General features: G+C 37.5%; 1 protein-coding gene across 5 annotated transcripts in view; it reads right to left on the reverse strand.

Annotated features, from left to right (window-relative positions):
• The window catches only part of DENND1B (DENN domain containing 1B), a 268689-nt gene that overhangs the window by 101821 nt on the left and 150318 nt on the right, over positions 1-16550 (reverse strand). For 3 of the 5 annotated variants that reach the window (XM_019821935.3, XM_019821934.3, XM_023247769.2), the window contains one exon: positions 5012-5112. In XM_019821935.3, coding sequence (XP_019677494.2) covers positions 5012-5112 — 101 coding nt within the window. Of the gene's footprint in view, positions 1-5011; positions 5113-13473; positions 13525-16550 lie in introns of all 5 variants that reach the window. The other 2 variants (XM_045048956.1, XM_045048955.1) reach the window with 1 other exon arrangement.

Raw genomic sequence — 16550 nt, forward strand, 5'->3', positions numbered from 1 at the left:
CAATTATTATTTCCATTTTAGTTGTTAGAGGAACACTTGAGTGGATCAGATTTCAAAAAATCAGAGCCCACTGTGCTGACAGTTCAGAGCCTGGAGCCTGCTTCAGATTCTGTGTCTCCCTCTCTCTCTGCCCCTCCCCATTCATGCTCTGTCTCTCTCTGTCTCAAAAATAAATAAATGTTAAAAATAAATAAATAAATACACACACAAAAAAAATCAGAGCCCAAAGTAGCAGCTAACCTATTGAAGTCCTATGAAATACATCTAAGGTAACATTTTTTAAATTTCTTGAAAGTTAGTTATTTCTTAAAATATGAAAAATAAATGTTTAGCAATTATTAAGCTGGAATAAAAATTCAATAAAGGGTTCCTATGTAGAACTTAGTAATAAAGTAACTTCTAGCTTTTTCTGTGAGATTACTGGGTACCTCTAGGTGTTTTTATCTCACTAACACCTAACAAAATCAAAAACATAGAGATGTCAAAACTGTAAAAATTATTAAAATAGAGCATAATTTATTAAAATGATTATGATGTTTTGCATATAGATTTTATAGAACATATTTTATAGACAGATTTTATGTTTTATAAAATACACATTCTACTGAATAGTTTCTTTCTCACGAAAACTGGATTGTGTGCATCCTAAGATTTAATCAGCCAAATCTCATGAAAAGTAATTCTGCAACCCTCAGCTGAAATCTCCTAATTAGATTTGGGTGTTAATAACTCAGGAAGAGATCCTTGGCGACACTGATGTTTTATCATCCACATGCAAAACTGTCCTACATCTTTCTGTCAACGAAGTCATTTTGCAAAGATAGCATACAGAAGGCTCTATTAGGAATGCTTCTTCTGTTGGGTAGCAATTAATCTTTAGTCAAAAGTAATCACCCTCTAACCGTTTTTTGTTTCTTTTTTGGTTTTCTTACAGAGACCACCCATGGGTAGACTGTAATAGCCGCCTATTAACTTAGGTAGTCCAAACACCATGATTTTCCATTTATTTTTTAAGAAACAATTCTCTTTCATGGAAAGAAGAGTCAGATAGGTTCCCAAAATAAAAAGGTGACTCAGCCACTCTTGAACAAATAACGAATGATTATAATTTTACTGATACTAGGGTCATACTACCTCCTAGGTGTTTAAGGACTCAGAACGGTTAAGAGTGTGTGGCAACATCATGAACTTGCCACATTAAAGTTCTGTCTCTATCTCACATAGTAAGAATACGTACCATGAGATCTGCACCCTTAAGAAATTTTTAATTCTGTAATACAGCATTGTTAACTCTAAGCACAATGTTGTGCAGCAGATCTCTACAACTTAACCATCTTGTATAAGTGAAATCTTATACCTGTTCAATAGAAACTCCCGTTTTCCCCTTATACTGACAGATTAACAGAAAAAACGTAGATGGTGTCATTTCCTCCCAGTCTCCTTCCCTACCCTACCAAGCAGTGTGGGCCATTTCTTCCTAGGTGTCTCCTCATCTATGTTTCTTTTTTCATTTTATTTATTTACTTTGAGAGAAAGAGAGAGTGTGTGCAAGCAGGGGAAGAGCAGAGAGAGAGGAAGAGAGAGAAAATCCCAAGTAGGCTCTGCACTACCAGCACAGAGCCCAGTGCGAGGCTCAAACCCACAAATTGTGAGATCATGACCTGAGCTGAAATCAAGAGTCGGATGCTTAACCAACTGAGTTACTCAGGTGCCCCGAACCATGTTTCTTTTACATGCCTCTGATGTAAGCCTTACAGTACTACAGTATTACTCTGTGTTCCTCTTGTGTGTGCATGTGCATGTGTGTATGTGCTCCATGCACATATGGGTGAAGTTTTTCCTCCGTGTGGATACTGCAAGGGCAGAAATGAAGTTTTACTCATTACCTTACTCTACACACTGCTAGGCAAACAGGTGTTCTCTATATATTTGATGTACAAATGGATGGATAAATGAAGGAATGAACAAACAGGTTAGCAAGGCTCCATCAGTAGACCAACATGCTATAAACCTGCATGGTCACAAGATGGCATTATGGCTCTCCACAGTCTGTCAACACCAGAGATACCAGGTGGGAAAACAAAAAGACTTCCAGGAGAAAGGGTTATCTCGGGATTCAGAAAGTTCCAATCACCTTAAAGAAGTGGCAAATATACATCTATTCCATCAAATCTTCCTGGTGCTATTTTTGAAGTGAAATATAAAAATGTCTTTATTCAAAAACCATGAGATTGGAGGGATAATCTCTAATATTTTTCTCCCTTTTTGCATACAAATCAGCATGATTCTAGATCATTTGCAAAGATGCAAGGGGAAGAAAACCATATTCCCCAAGAAATAGTTTAGTCCATAAAATTTTTTGACAGAAGAGAGCTAGAGTCTTAGGCAGCTATTTGAAAGAAAGAAAGAAAGAAAGAAAGAAAGAAAGAAAGAAAGAAAGAAAGAAAGAAAGAAAGAAAGAAAGAAAGAGAAAAGAAAAGACAAAAGAAAAGAGAAGAGAAGAAAAAGAAATCACAACACTCAGTTTCTATGATAGAAGCTGAGCTTATCATTGTGACCTTAACGCTTAGGAAGTTTCAGATAACTCCTTGATTATCAATAACTGCTGTACTCTCTGGAACAGGGAACTGTCTGGCATGGCGGCTGTTAGAACTTATCCTAAAGGCTATTTCAAGGTTAGAAACTAGTAAGAAAATTCCAGGGACCAAGCTTCCTTCATCATAGTGGAAGCAGCAGAAGACCTTCATGCAGGGTTAGAAAGTATCGGGAAGACATCTCTAGGAAGAATAGCACAGAACTAACTACACCACAGAATAGCTTCTAAATAGCAGTATTTTAGAAAGTCTTAAATGTATGGTCATTACAGACAACTGAACTTAAAGGCAAGTTACCTCCTAAGAGGTCAGAACATTTTTTTTAATTTTTAAAAAATTTTTGTTTTTGAGAGAGAGAGAGAGACAGAGTGCGAGCAGGGAAGGGGCAGAGAAAGAGGGAAACACAGAATCCAAAGCAGGCTCCAGGCTCTGAGCTGTCGGCACACAGCCCAACATGGGGCACAAACACAGAAACCATGAGATCATGACCTGAGCCAAAGTCAGACACTCAACCAACTGAGCCATCAGGCACCGCAGAGGTCAGAACACTTTAATAGAAAAATGCAAATAGCTTAACATTATATATGATAAAATATAATTCTAAGCTTCATCGTTAGAAATGCTAGTTCTTGAACCACTAACTTGACATGTATTTTTAAAAATCATGTATTGGGGCACTTGGGTGGCTCAGTTGGCTAAGTGTCCAACTCTTGGTTTTGGCTCAGGTCACGATCTCACAGTTCATGAGATAGAGCCCCACGTGGGCTGTGTGCTGACAGCACTGAGTCTGCTTGGGATTCACTGCCTCCCTCTCTCTCTCTGCCCTTCCCCCTGCTCACGGGTACACACGCGTGTTCTCTCACTTTCCCTCAAGATAAATAAACTTTAAAATAATAATAACAATAATAATAATAAATAAAAATCAATATGTTTTCCAATACTTTTGTAAAAATTATATGAAACGAATAAATTTCAATTACTGAACACCATGTGCCAAGACCTATGGCATTGTCAATGTGAATCAAGTGCCATTTCTGCCTTCAAGGCTGCTAATATATACTAGTTATGTTGATCACAGAAAAACACTCTAAAATGAATACCTAAAAACCTATTTATAGATCTAGCTTAACTCTCAGACTTGTGTGTGTGACACTCCACAATTTAATTAAGCTACAATCTCCCGCCAAACTTTCTCCTTTCCAGTACTCAAAGGACTGAATGGCAGCAGTAGATCATTGGGAACTTACTTCAAAGCATTATCGATACTATTACCATGCTGTGGAAACACACAATATGTTAGTATCATCAATATGGGGCCAAATATATGTGGTATCATTACAGTCACTTGATCTGAAGAGAGCTAGTCATAAAAATGGAACAGAAAACCTCTAGGTATGAATTTAAATGGCTCTCTCTAATCCTTAAATACTTTAGGTGAACTGCTTTCCATGAAACAAAAAAGTTAAATACTTTGCTTCTGAAAGAGCTTTGCTTTTAATAATATAAACAAATTTATTATAGTCAAAATTATTTCCTTCTCTCTATGTGTGTATGTGCACATGCATGGTTTAGAGGAAACAAAACTGAATTCTTTAGAAGTAAGCTATGCCTGCAGAAGATGATTATGCACGAAGAGAACATTTTATCCTACAGTCCAGAAGAAGATCCCAAGGCTGCTGTTTCAGAGTCTAACCCTTGTCCAGCCTGAGAATATACACACTCTTCCAGAGGAAGAGAACAGAAGAGTTCCAGGGGTGTTGTTAAATTCACATTGGGTGAGATCATCGGGAGTTATTTCTAATGCCAGGAAGCATTTCAAAATTAGTCCCAACACTTTTCAACATTGCTTTTTTCCATGGTGGCTTAGGGTCGAGACTTTGATTTAAACCAGAAACTCAGGGAATCCCTGAATTAGAGGCAACCCCTTTGCTAGTATTTGGTATTCAGTGTGCTACTGAGGGAACAGGGGTGAAGCAAAGTGTGTCCTGAGGTAAAGGTAATGAAAGTGTGCCCCGACAGAGGCAATGTGGTTTCTGACAGGCTCTGCAGACAAATTCTGACACCTGGGATATGGAGTTCTTGGACTGATACTATAACTTCTGTACGGTTTTCTTAACCACAACTAAGGCTGTATTCGCTTCTTTTTATGCAATTATCTACACGACTGCAGAAGTAACTCACAAAATCTAAAGAACTTTATGTTTGCCAAACACACATTTTTTTTTTTTTGGCCAGCTTTGAACAGAACTACTCTGCCCTCATAAAAGCAGCTTTTAATTTGGTTACTAATCTCGAGGCCAAGTTTCAGGGATTTCGTTGGTCTATACATACACCAACCTTCGCTAATCTACAAATAAACGGATTTTTTTCTAATCATACAGCCTGGATTTAAAGGAGTCTGGCAAAAGTCATCTTACCAGCAGTAGTCCAGCAGGTGCGGCGGAAGCACTGGGATGTATATGTGCTGCCAGTACATTGGGTATAGCAGGGCAACTGATCCATGGAGACAGGCAGTTAACTAAAATTTGCAAAAGGATAATAACAATGGTAAGTAGACGCCGATCCTCCAAACAAAAAGACATGCTCAAGTCATCCAAGATGAATGACAAACATAAAACAATTTATTTAGTGACCTAAATCGCATTGTCTGTACCAAATCTGCCAGAACAAAAACCGATCTGATGTTGCCAAAGCCCCTCTGAAGAATACTTTCAGCAAAAGCAGCTTCCTGGGCATCTTACGGAGACAGTGATAACTACCTGAAAAGATAGCATTTGAGGTCAAAGCTTAGAACATAAATAAAAGTAAGACTGAAAAACTGGGTGAGCAGCTTAGGAGAAATTGTAGGAAATTACAACGTGTGCAGCACTCTTCGTGCCTCGCTCGGATTAATATACCACGATTAAATATGGAAAGGAAGGGAGGCTGAAAGCTCCTGAGGGATATCATTAGGGCAAATTGCCAAAGAATGAAACATGAGCCAGTCAGGAGAGTCTGGAAGCTGCGCTAATACCAGGGGACCTGAATGCTCGACAGTTGGAGCTTCAGTAATGTGTGAACTGCGGGTTATGGTATCAAGAGACGCTGTTCACTGACACACAGAATGTCACTATTGACCAGCGAGCTGCCCGAGCTTGACAGCTGTGCTACAGGAAGCCAAGTATATCATAATTCCATATTTAAACTGTTCATTTCAGATTAACATTTTGTTTCCTAGCCTTATATCACAACAGCTGCAAATACATCGATGCTATTTTAAAGGTAATTGCCATTCTAATTGTTTTGTTTGGGCAAGCAGTTAATTAAATATTTTTAAATGCCTAACAAAAGGATATCACTTTATCTTCCCTCCCTCCTACTGACCCTCATCAGAATTCGTTCTATGGGACTTTTTGTTTTCCATTTTAAATTACATTTCTGTAAGTGCTGATCCTTTTTTAATGTTTAAAGCAATAATTAAGTCAGCATTCTTCATTTTAAAGTTTTGCTCAAGTCAGCATTTCAAGCTTACTAATTAAATCATTTGGTTCAACTTGAAAATCGGAATTTAAAAATACTACCATCTGAAAATGAACCAAAGACTTTCTCTAACTATTATTCCTGTTTTATTATACAAATAAATTAAAATTTATATGCAGTAATCAAATTAATTTAGAAGGATAAATGTATTAAAACAATTCAATCTTAATAGAGACATGTGTCTATATTTAAGTGCAAAATTGTCCCACTTAAAAAAAAATTTAAAGAAATCTAATCTGAACCAAAAACATAAAAATTTTGATTAAAATATATCCCTCTTCATCATATGTATTTTTCCAGTTAGATTTTTAATTAATTTTATATGGCAAACAATTTTTTTTGTTTTTATTTACTATGCTATCATTAAAGGATTGTATTAGTACTTTGCACCTACAAGTTTTAATACTTGATCTACAGTATTCCTTCAATACCTATTATTTTTAAAAATTCCTTAATTAGAGCACAGAATATGCCACTAGGAGGCATTCAAATACTTTCACTTAACAATGACAGACCATGGGTTTGTCTTATTTGAACCCTCATAGAGGGAGATGAAATGGGGTTGATGTAACTTAGTCAAATTCTCTCAGGTACTCCCTCCTTGTAAATTAGGCATCTTTAAGGCTGTACCAACTCTTTCCATCCCTTCAGTGTAACCCAATGGGCCAAAAGCACTTACATAGTTTTGAAAGGCAGCTACTTTACTCAATTTCTCCATTTGTACACAGATGACTTTTAAAACAGCTCATTTAAAAGTTAAAAGGAAAACGTTCCTTTTTTATTGTTAAGAAAATAACAGTGTAACAAGAAGAAAACTACATTCTCAAAATGAGGACTAAGGGTAACTTATTTTACTGAGTACACCCAGAGTCCAAAGCACTCTATTCAACGCTATCCAGACACTTTCCCTATGTCCTTAATGCTCATCTTAAATGAAGTTATGAACTATTCGTTAGCCAGGCACAACAATATCATCTGATGAATTTGGCCTCATAGAGGGTGATTCCTTTATGTGACAACAGAGTTGCCAAACACCTGCAAAGGCCAGCACGTGGCAAAGGGTCATCTCTGCTAACCAAGGTCCTCCAGGAAAGAAGGAAGTTCTACAGGGTTTGGCAACTTTTTGGATATAGGGGATAGGTGACAGGGAGAGGTAAAAATACTACCTCTCCATAACCACAGTTTCTATCCTAAGCAACTAGGATGAATTATTTCAAGTAATACAGCAAAAGTGTTAGGTTCAGGTGGAACTATAAGGCATTTGTTTTTACAAATATTGATTCTGTTAACTGTGAGATATCCAAGTGGAGATTTCCAAAGGAGGCAGAGGCATGCCAAAGACCCCCCATATTCCCCTAGCAGCATGTAATACCTATGTGAGAAAACACTATTGCAACACATACTTTGTGGAAGAGATAATAAAGTAGCAGGTGAAAAAACACAACGAAGAAGAAATAAATTTACTAGGAAATGAAACACAGATTATATATATATATATATGTAAGCTGTACAAAACAATAAGAATGAAGTATATCATAGACAAAATTAGGGTTCTGCCACTAAGAAGTTTGTGTAACATCTGGCATATCTGCAATTATAAGCAGAGTTGTTTCCTAATCTTTAAAATAAGAAGTATATGCTAGGTGATCTGTAAGCATTATCTCTGAGAGATGTATTTATTCTTAGATCAGATCAATTCTAACATGACATATTCTTTGTAATAATTAACCATTTTTTTCCATATAGGTGGTTAATACAACCAGACTATACATCAGACCCACCCCTTCAAAATACATCCAAAGATCATCTCTACAACCTTTGAAGTACATGAAGTAACTGAGCAATTGGAAATACCATAATAAGTTACTTGCTTAATTCAAAAAACTTTTTGAGTGCCTGCTATGTGCTATCATAAATCTCTACCAAGCCGTAGGGACACAGTACTGCACAGTACTGAATATGGAACTTAACATATTAGTAGGGAAAGCAAACAATAAAACGAAGTATATATTATGTCAGAGGTAAGTTCTATGAGGAAACCTACAGCAGGGTAAGAGGGTTGAGAGTGACAGAGGGGCTGTTTTAGACAGGAGGGTTAGGGACATACTCTCATGTGGTGACATCTGAACTGAGACCTGACTGATACAAGGGAGCCAACTGTTACAGCTCAGGGGAGAAGCACATTCCAGGCAGATGAAACAATACATTCAAAAGTCCTGAGGTGGGAACAGACTAGGCATCTTCGCAGAGGAGTAGGGAGGTCCACATGATTAGATTGAACTAAGTGGGAGAATGGCAGGAGGCGAGGTCAGAGAGGCAAGCAGGGTCAGAACTGGACGGCCTTCTGGGACCATACCTCTGAAGAGAGAGTGAACTGTCGCAACCAGTTATTTACCTAGAACATTCTGACACCCATGCAAATTAAGGAAAATAAACTATGTATTTCAGAAATCTGGTTTGCAGAATAAAGTACTATAAAGAAATGAGATCAATTTACAAGCCAACTAAAAAGAATCTTTTGACTTGTAAGTTATTAATTATCATAAATATATTGATTCTTTAAGCACACAGGAAAATGACAATCATAGTTCCTTGGACTAGAATTACCTAAGACTCTATCTACATCTGCTAGATAGAACTAGAACTTGACACTGCTTTTCTAATATTCTGTCAGCTGTTTCTTTAATACCCCAGTTGTTCTTCATGAAAGCAAAGAGGGTGGGAAAAGAAGTTTCAGTTGTTTGAGTTAGAACATCTCCCAGCCATTATGCTCTAGAAACTAAAGAAATAATAGATAAGGAATAATATATATTAGGCTATAACTTTCAAAGAAAAACAAATTTGCCAAATAAAGATTTAAGAAAAAAACCCTTGGGGCGCCTGGGTGGCTCAGTCGGTTAAGCGTCCAACTTCGCTCAGGTCATGTTCTCACGGTCTGTGAGTTCGAGCTCCATGTCGGGCTCTGTGCTGACAGCTCAGAGCCTGGAGCCTGCTTTGGATTCTGTGTCTCCCTCTCTCTCTGCCCCTCCCCTGTTCATGCTCTGTCTCTCCCTGTCTCAAAAATAAATAAAAACATTAAAAAAATTTTTTTAAATCCTGATAATCTTTGTTAAGTGGCATATGAATATTTAAATGCACATATTTCACAAAGCATACTCAATACATTGACTGGATACAGTCCCACAGTACTAATGCACAATAAAATCATTAGGAACACGTATCTCCCATACACTACAATTATAAAATAAGCATACATGGAAACCATATGAACAGAAAAGAACTGATAAGGCCTATAAAATCAAGGGGAGAAACTTGACAATAAAAGTGGATAATAGTGCACTTAGAGAATAAAGGCACTTGGAACTTGCAGCCCCAGGCTACCAGGTCTAATGTAGATACTGTCATTGATAATAATAATAGCAGGTGTTAACATAATGCTTACCATGTGCCACTCACTGTTCTGAGTACTTGACATACTCAGATTTAATCCTCAAAACAACCTTATGAAATAGGTTCTGTCGTCATTATCCCCATTTTACTGGTCAGGACACTGCAGCAAAGTTATGCCAACTGCCCAAGATCACATACCTAGAATGTATAAAAGCCACGATACCAACCCAAGTAGGCTCCTGAGGGCAACAGCCATTATTTTCAACTACCTTTTGACATACAAGCATTTAGGATTCCCAACATTATGGGGCTTTGAATAACATCTACTGGTTGAAAATATTCTATCTTAATTACACAGCAGAGAATGAGTCTCTGCACTAAACAATCAAGAACAGCTAACCTTTATAAGAAAAACTTGGGGTCTGTGACAGAGACCCAATTTACAAAACTTTCCTCAGGCATCACAGTGGGCAACTTCAGCAGGAAACCAATGCAAAAGATTCTCTCAGATGTTAAAAAGACAATTGATAAAAATTCTACCAGTTATCATCTCATTTTGCATCTGCAAGAACATTTAGTTGGAAGCCAAACTAAAGTTCTTTCCCTTTTAAAACTAAGCAATGTGTTAAGAATTAAATAGACACATATTTTAAGGAGAAAGCCACACTATCAGATTTGCAAGGAGACCACAGGTAAACAAGTCATCTAGTGTGTGACCACAATGAAAACAGCATAATTTTAATTCAACACACTTTGTAAATAAAGATCTCATATGGACACAACACCACTCACACATCTCTTAGATTGTGCCTCATCCTTATGGATAAGTCCTATTCGCTTCAGCTGAAGTTCTATATGAATTATTGAGGGGCAGATTTATATCCCCTAAGAATGTATTTATGCACAAAAACCAAGAAATATAGATTAGAGACTTCATTTGATTTTTAACTGAATCAATAGTTAATTCAGAAATTTATGCACTATAAATAACTATAGGTATACAGAATAAATTGCTGCAGATGGGAACGTGATAAATTCCTCACGGAATGAAAAAAAACAAAACAGTGGAAAGCATAAAGAAACCATCTGTTTAAACACGTTTAATTTACATTCCCATTTAAGAGTTTAGACCAAAAAGAGTAGCAGCAGGTATCTGAAAACTATGAAGTTATCCCAACTATAAAATATTCTTACTTAAGCAAAATTCTAAAATTCAGATCAAGTGATAGCTTTAAGAAAACATTTGGAAAAATAGCAATTTTTATAATAAAAAAAGAGTATACACTTTTAATGCTTTTTTATACTAAAATATTACTTTATATTTCATTCTCTTTCTTCATCCTATTAGGATGGCAAATTCTGCTACTTAATTACTAAGAAGATCAATCTAGACGAACTTCTTTCCATCACACCCAAGTCCTTTGGAAAGTTCTAATCATCTCATCAATGATCACTGGTTTATTAGCTTTTCCTAGCCAAACAATTCTAAATTTTTCTTGCTTCCCTGGTTCTTTTATGTATGCATTCTTTTAATGATTTTACAGATATGGAAACTGAAGCAAAGTTAAACCAATTGCTCAAGATCACACAACTACTAAGTGGGACACCAAACATGTGCCAGGCATTATTATTGGCACTGGGGTTATAGTAATGAACAAAAGAGACAAAAATATTCCTGCCTTTAAGGAGTCTGCCTTGTAGTTACCCTGTGTAAATCACCATTACTGTCATACTAACCTCTCCTCAACTCTGATTCTCTGTAACTGTCACATAAACATTAATATCAGTGGCTTCAAACGAATTTCCTTCCCTACATGATCTTTTCCTATTCCCAAATTTCCTGCTTTCTACTTCTCACTCTCAGAGTCAATTCAACAGCAGTTTTGCTTTTCCTGGAGAAGGCCCATCTACCTTCCCACCAAAATTTAAGTCTAATACCACAACATGGCTCAAATATATCTATCTTCTCTCCTCAAAAACTTGTAGACACTGGATTCTAAAGGACTATGGGTTAAGATATTCATGTGAATTATATAAAACTACATAATTTAGGCAATTATTTAGGAAATAAACAGTACAATTAAAGAATCACTGCATTTAGCAGTTGGAAAGAACCTTAGAGATTGTTCTTGTTCAATTCTCTCAGCTTTTAGACAAGAAACTTCAGGATAAAAGTTAAATGGCTTATATAAAGTAATCTAATTTTTTGTTTAAGTAGTCAGGGCTAAAGTACAAATCTCTAATTTAGAAGATGTCACTAATATAACTGCATGGCAACTGTATCCGGGGATAATGTTTTAAATAACCAATAAATAAATCCAATTGGTTGATGCTATTTTTTTAACTATTAGGCATCTTTGAAAATCATAATTCAAGATATGTTACCAGGAACAAAATAAAACTGGTTGCAAGCCATCAACAATTATTAAAGAGAAAATTGCCATTGCAAAGCAATCACAAAGTTCTAAATCTTTGTAAGTCAGATTAATAACTCTTAACTTGTAAATCATATACAATTAAATGAGAATGAATAATTATACATATATTGTATATTCTAATATTAAAAATGTATATAATATTCCCATATATACTTAACACACATATATGTATATTTAGCATGCAAATCAAATATATGCAAATATATGTATCTATACATGAACTAATGTATAAACATCTACAGGCATGTGAATATTTATAGGCACACACACACTTATTAAGTTACAATGTACTGGTAACTAAATGACATTAAGCCCATGGCCATTATATAGCAAGTAAATAAATAAATACCTGGTAAAGAGATTTGTCCTTTGTGGGCCATTCTATACTTCCTCTTCCTTACCTACTTTCAAACAGGCCTCTATATGTAACAAAAGTTTCCTTAAAAGTGTTTCTTTTTTTTAAATTTTTTAATGTTTACTTATTTTTGAGAGGGAGAGAGAGAGAGAGTACGAGCAGGGGAGGGGTAGGAAGAGAGGAGACACAGAATCTGAAGCAGGCTCCAGGCTCTGAGCTGTCAGCACAGAGCCCAACATGGGGCTTGAACCCATGAACTGCGAGATCATGACCTGAGCCACCCAGGAGCCCCTTCTTAACAGTGTTCCTAAAACTCATGAGATGAACTCAATTTCATCTTCCTCTATGGTCACTGTTCTAGTTCAGGAGCTAGTCATTCCTTGCTTTTTTAAAACTAGACTCCTGTTAGTAGGAATTTCTCTACCCCATTTTTTTCTTCTATAATGCCACCAGTGTCCTCTTCCCCCCAATAAAACTGATCATATTATATACCTCATCTGCCTCCCTACAATCTGTGGGATAAAATCTAAGCCCCTTAATTTAGCAAACATGTTTCTTCACAATCTGGCTACTGTTTATCTCTCCAACTACATTATATAGCATGACATTTCTCTCTCTCTCTCTCTCTCTCTCTCTCTCTCTCTCTCTCTCTCCACACACACACACACACACACACACACACACACACACACTAACAAGTAAATATTTCCTACACAAGAAGACATAAATTCCTTTCAAGAGCCAGTGTCATACTGAAGTCCACTCTTTAATATACTACTCTCCCTTATACATTTTGCATATTAGAGTTCTTATCACGTTGGCTGGCCTTGGTTCACTTGACACCATAGGATTTATTTTTTAATTTGTATTTATTTACATTTATGATTCTAATTAATAACTTTAAAATTTCCAATATGTAATACCTGGCAAATAAAAATATGCATCAATGTACAAATGAATAAATCAATACTGTTTCAATTGATCTTTGGAAAACTTTACCAATGTTAAATATTTCCTTCAAAATAAAGGTCTTTCTTTTCTTCTCAGATCGTTAACTATTATTTACTCTTTTCATAACACTATTTTTATCATTGTAGGAAATCATAAAAAATATCTGATTCATGGAAGCTGTGCCTTTAAAATATTACCCATTAACTCCAAATTCACTCTTTTTTACCTGCGTGGTAATGGATCTGTGCCCTTGATGACTTCTTCTTTTCCAGATAGCCTAAAGTCAGTAGAAGATGAAGTAGAACTTTGTCAGTACAGGGCACTGGAGATACACTGTAGGAGGAAAGTATTTTTGCTTCCTGTTCCAGTGTGCTCTCAGGCAGGATCCTACATGGCCTGTGCTTCTCCAGGGCTTGGCCCTGGCAGTACACCGTAGTCAGTAATGCCCACCAGTAATACCTGGTAGCTTCTTCAGAAGGTTTTGTAGCAGAATGCTTCTGGTGAGATATCTCCCCATGGCAATCAGCTAGTTATCTTGTGGCAGGTTAATTACACTGAAACTCTTCCATCATGGAAGAGGCAAGTCCATCCTCATTGGAATAAATAATCTGGATAAGGTCTTCTCTGACTATAATGTCTCTGCCAGTAACCAAAATCATTAGATGCATAGAATAACATGTCCATCAGCATGGTATTCTGCACAGCACTGAGTCTCATTAAGGTATTCATTTAACAGCAAAGTAAAGCTATGGGCACATGCCTATTAAGTTAACCAGTCTTACCCATACTTATAACCTAGAACCAACTGGCCTAATTGAATAGTAGAACAGCTTCCTGAAGACTCAGTCATGATGCCAGTTGGGAAATTATAACCTGAAAGGGTAGGATTCTATTTGACATGATGCAGGATATGCTTTAAATCAGAAAGCATTTTATGGTGCTGTTTCTCCAACAGCCAGAATACATGGGAGTAGGAATCAAAGTGTGGAAGTGAGAATGACTGTCTCATTATTACGCTTAATAACCCATGTGTGTAAGTTCTAGCTCCGGTCCTAGCAGTTTATAAAGAGCTCTTCTGGTCTGGAGATCTTACCTCCCAATAGATAAAGGCTTCCCTGTGCATTGGAAGATGAGATTGCCACCTCACCATTTGGGGCCCCTCATATCACGGAACCAACAGGCTAAAAATTGGGGTTAACCTACCAGCTGGAGTGATTGATTTCAATAACCAAAGGGAAATTGACTTGTTTCTGCCCAAAAGAGGCAAAAAAAACCATGTGTGGAACCAGGAGATTCTCTGGAGTACCTCTTAGTATTTCTATGCCTAATAATAAAGGTTAATGGAATACTACAGCAATCACAAAAAAAAATGCAGGGGGACCCCTGGGTGGCTCAGTCAGTTGAGCGTCTGGCTTCAGGTCAGGTCATGATCTCACAGTTTGGTTCATGAGTTTGAGTCCCACATCAGGCTTGCTGCTGTCAGCGCAGAGTGCACCTTGGATCCTCTGTCCCCCTCTGTCTGCCCCTCCCCCACTCATGCTTTCTCCCTCAAAAGTAAATAAACATTGGGGTGCCTGGGTGGCTCAGTCAGTTGAGCGTCTGACTACAGCTCAGGTCATGGTTTTGCAATTCGTGAGTTCAAGCCCCGTGTTGGGCTCTGTGCTAACAAACAGCTCAGAGCCTGGAGCCTGCTTCAGATTCTATATATCTCTCTCTCCCCCTCCCCTGCTCATTCTCTGCCTCTCTCTGTCTCTCAAAAATAAACAAATGTTAAAAAAATTATTTTAAATAAACATTTAAAAAAAGCAGAACAGTTGTGGATTCAGACCTTTTGGGAGTGAAAGTTCACATCACTACACCAGCTAAAGAACCCAACCATCTGAGGTTCTGGCTAAGGGTGAGGGAAATACAGAATGGGTACTGAAATAAGGAGGCCATAAATATCGATACTGTCTCATGATCAGTTACACAAATAAGGGATATAGTCACTTCGCATGTTTTTTATTTGCCTTTCACATGCACGTGTTCATTTTTATCTGCTTACCATTTTTTTCTTCTACTTCTCATTTTTATTTTACATATAGGTTGTTGGTGATTAACAGAAATTTAAATGTGATCGCAACTGAATAATTACAATGGCTCTTAGGACTGTGCTTTTCCTGATTTAGGGAAAATGTCTACATTGGTAAAAAGGATAGCTATATCTTAAAGGAAGATATATAGATTTGATTTGTTGTTGTGTAGGAAGGACAAATGTGTACAGAAGGGTGTAAATGGAAGATGAGTATCTAAAGGGGTGGACTGTACCTGTTATCAATTTACTGCCTAATTTACCTCCTTACTGTCTGATCTATGAAAATGGATCTGTGCCCCTTGGCATTTATTCCTTTTAACTGCTGGCATGATATTAAGCTTTGTCAGGAAAGGTCACTGAAGAGACATTTCAGGAAGAAAGGGTTTTATTTCCTGGTTCCAGGATACTCATTCAGCAGGCTACCGCAGAGCTTACGGCTTGTCAAGGGCCCGGCTTCCTCAGGGCCCAGGTCCTGTAGCTCAGGTGGCTACCAGGCCCCCATGTAATAGGCAGCTCCTGTAGCACCTGACCCCTATAAATGATAGTGGCCAGAGGTTTCTCCCAGCACTCCCCACCGTAGGCAGTTTTGTAGCAGTAGTGCCTCTGGCTCCTGCAACGCTTGCAGCCTTTCCAGATCTTAGCTGCTATAATGCAGGAAGCTTCTGCATATGGTTACTGCAGGGTGCAACTGTCAGCAGTACTGAGCAGCCAGCAGCTTCTCTTGGCAACACCCTCCACTCCAATGCTATTTCGGGCGAGTGTCTCCAGTCAGACAACCCTGATAAATAGCTTCCCCTCAGGTGGGCTCACAGTAGTGTGTTGCCAGTGAGGTATCTCTCTGCGAAGAGATTCCTCAGCACTCCTAAGGTGGCTTTTTCTAGCAAGTTTCAAAGGATGATGTCTGTCATCCCAAGGGCAGGTTTCCAACAAATTCTGCCAGTGTCACACCACAACAACTTCTAATAAGCCATCTAATGAGCCATGGCTCTGGCCTCTTCAACAGGATCTAGATCTCAGACCCAGGTGGGGCTCCTTCCTTGGGTATTCTATTTCAGTCCTAATTCTAAGGTTAGTAGCTGCTTTATATATGCTATGCCTATATTCTTTAGCATTCTCTTCACTGCTTGCTAGCCCATCCCTTGTTACTCCAGTCCCTTGTCTTAGCTTTAAATTCTTTACAAACTTATAAACTTCAGAAGTTGTGAAATCTGTATTGTTATTATTATTAC

This window comes from Felis catus, chromosome F1, assembly GCF_018350175.1.
Source record: "Felis catus isolate Fca126 chromosome F1, F.catus_Fca126_mat1.0, whole genome shotgun sequence".
In the NCBI taxonomy this organism is placed as follows: Eukaryota; Metazoa; Chordata; class Mammalia; order Carnivora; family Felidae; genus Felis; species Felis catus.